Genomic DNA, 1144 nt, shown 5'->3' on the forward strand with positions numbered 1-1144 from the left:
AGAAAACATCTTGTCTCCACAGTGGAAAGAGGTCAGAAGATCAGTGAGCACATTGTCATTGGCACCCCTGGGACTGTTCTGGACTGGTGCGCCAAGCTCAAGTTCATTGACCCCAAGAAGATCAAGGTGTTTGTTCTGGATGAGGCTGACGTGATGATAGCTACTCAGGGCCACCAAGATCAGAGCATCCGCATCCAGAGGTAGGAACTCTTGAGCCAAGAGGAACTTCTCAGCCTCCTGATCTGCAGCATCTTCTCCTCTTACTTCAAACACCTCTTCTTGCTCCTGTCAGGTTCTTTATTCTAGTACTTCCAGCAGCATTCGTTCGATGGGCCATTTCCTCACTGGCACTGACCGTGGGTTGAGGAAGGAGACTTAGGGGATCTAACACCAGCCCCATTCCTGCCCCACGGCTGCTCTCACCTCCTCCCTGCTGTTCTCCTCCCCCTTTAGCCACCTTCCTGGGCACATTGACCAGGCAAGCGCAGGGCAGCTGCCTTCTGTTCCTTCCAGGGAAAGACTCGGGATCATGCCACATACCTGGGTCTTCCCTTGCAGGATGCTGCCCAGGAACTGCCAGATGCTGCTTTTCTCTGCCACCTTCGAAGACTCCGTATGGAAATTTGCCCAGAAAGTGGTCCCAGACCCAAACATTATCAAACTGAAGCGTGAGGAGGAGACCTTGGACACCATCAAGCAGTATTACGTCCTGTGCAATAACAGAGATGAGAAGTTCCAGGCCTTGTGTAACCTCTACGGGGCCATCACCATTGCTCAGGCCATGATCTTCTGCCATGTGAGTAGCAGTGGCAGCAGCAGGCCTGCCGGGGGAGGAGCTGCACTGGAGGGTGTGCCCCTCTCCCTCTCAGCCAGCTCCACCGCAGTGCTGAGCAGGACCAGGTGCCCTGTGTGGCCGGAAAGGAAATGATGATTCACGTCCACCTGCCTCAGGGAGTATTCTCCTCAGATTATAATGAGTTATGAGGGAAAGACTGAAAAATTGAACCTTCTTTGGTCCCACTTCTTAGCGGTAACTTGGGAAGCACTCCAAATAACATCCAATGAAATAATTATAAAACATTAAGAATATAGACTATTTGGGAATGAAGACCTTTGGCTCACACCACACTCTTCCTAGCTGAAC

General features: G+C 51.5%; 1 protein-coding gene across 1 annotated transcript; it reads left to right on the forward strand.

The window, feature by feature from the left end:
- Window positions 1-6: 6 nt before the first annotated feature.
- Window positions 7-1134, forward strand: LOC109488811 (ATP-dependent RNA helicase DDX19A-like; the record flags this gene model as incomplete). The annotated part of the gene is made up of 2 exons (XM_019794050.2): window positions 7-200; window positions 559-1134. Coding segments are annotated over 2 exons (564 nt in total), but the record flags the coding sequence as incomplete, so codon positions are not given.
- Between the last annotated feature and the right edge of the window lie 10 nt (window positions 1135-1144).

This window comes from Ailuropoda melanoleuca, unplaced genomic scaffold (genome assembly GCF_002007445.2).
Source record: "Ailuropoda melanoleuca isolate Jingjing unplaced genomic scaffold, ASM200744v2 unplaced-scaffold64009, whole genome shotgun sequence".
Classification (NCBI taxonomy): domain Eukaryota; kingdom Metazoa; phylum Chordata; class Mammalia; order Carnivora; family Ursidae; genus Ailuropoda; species Ailuropoda melanoleuca.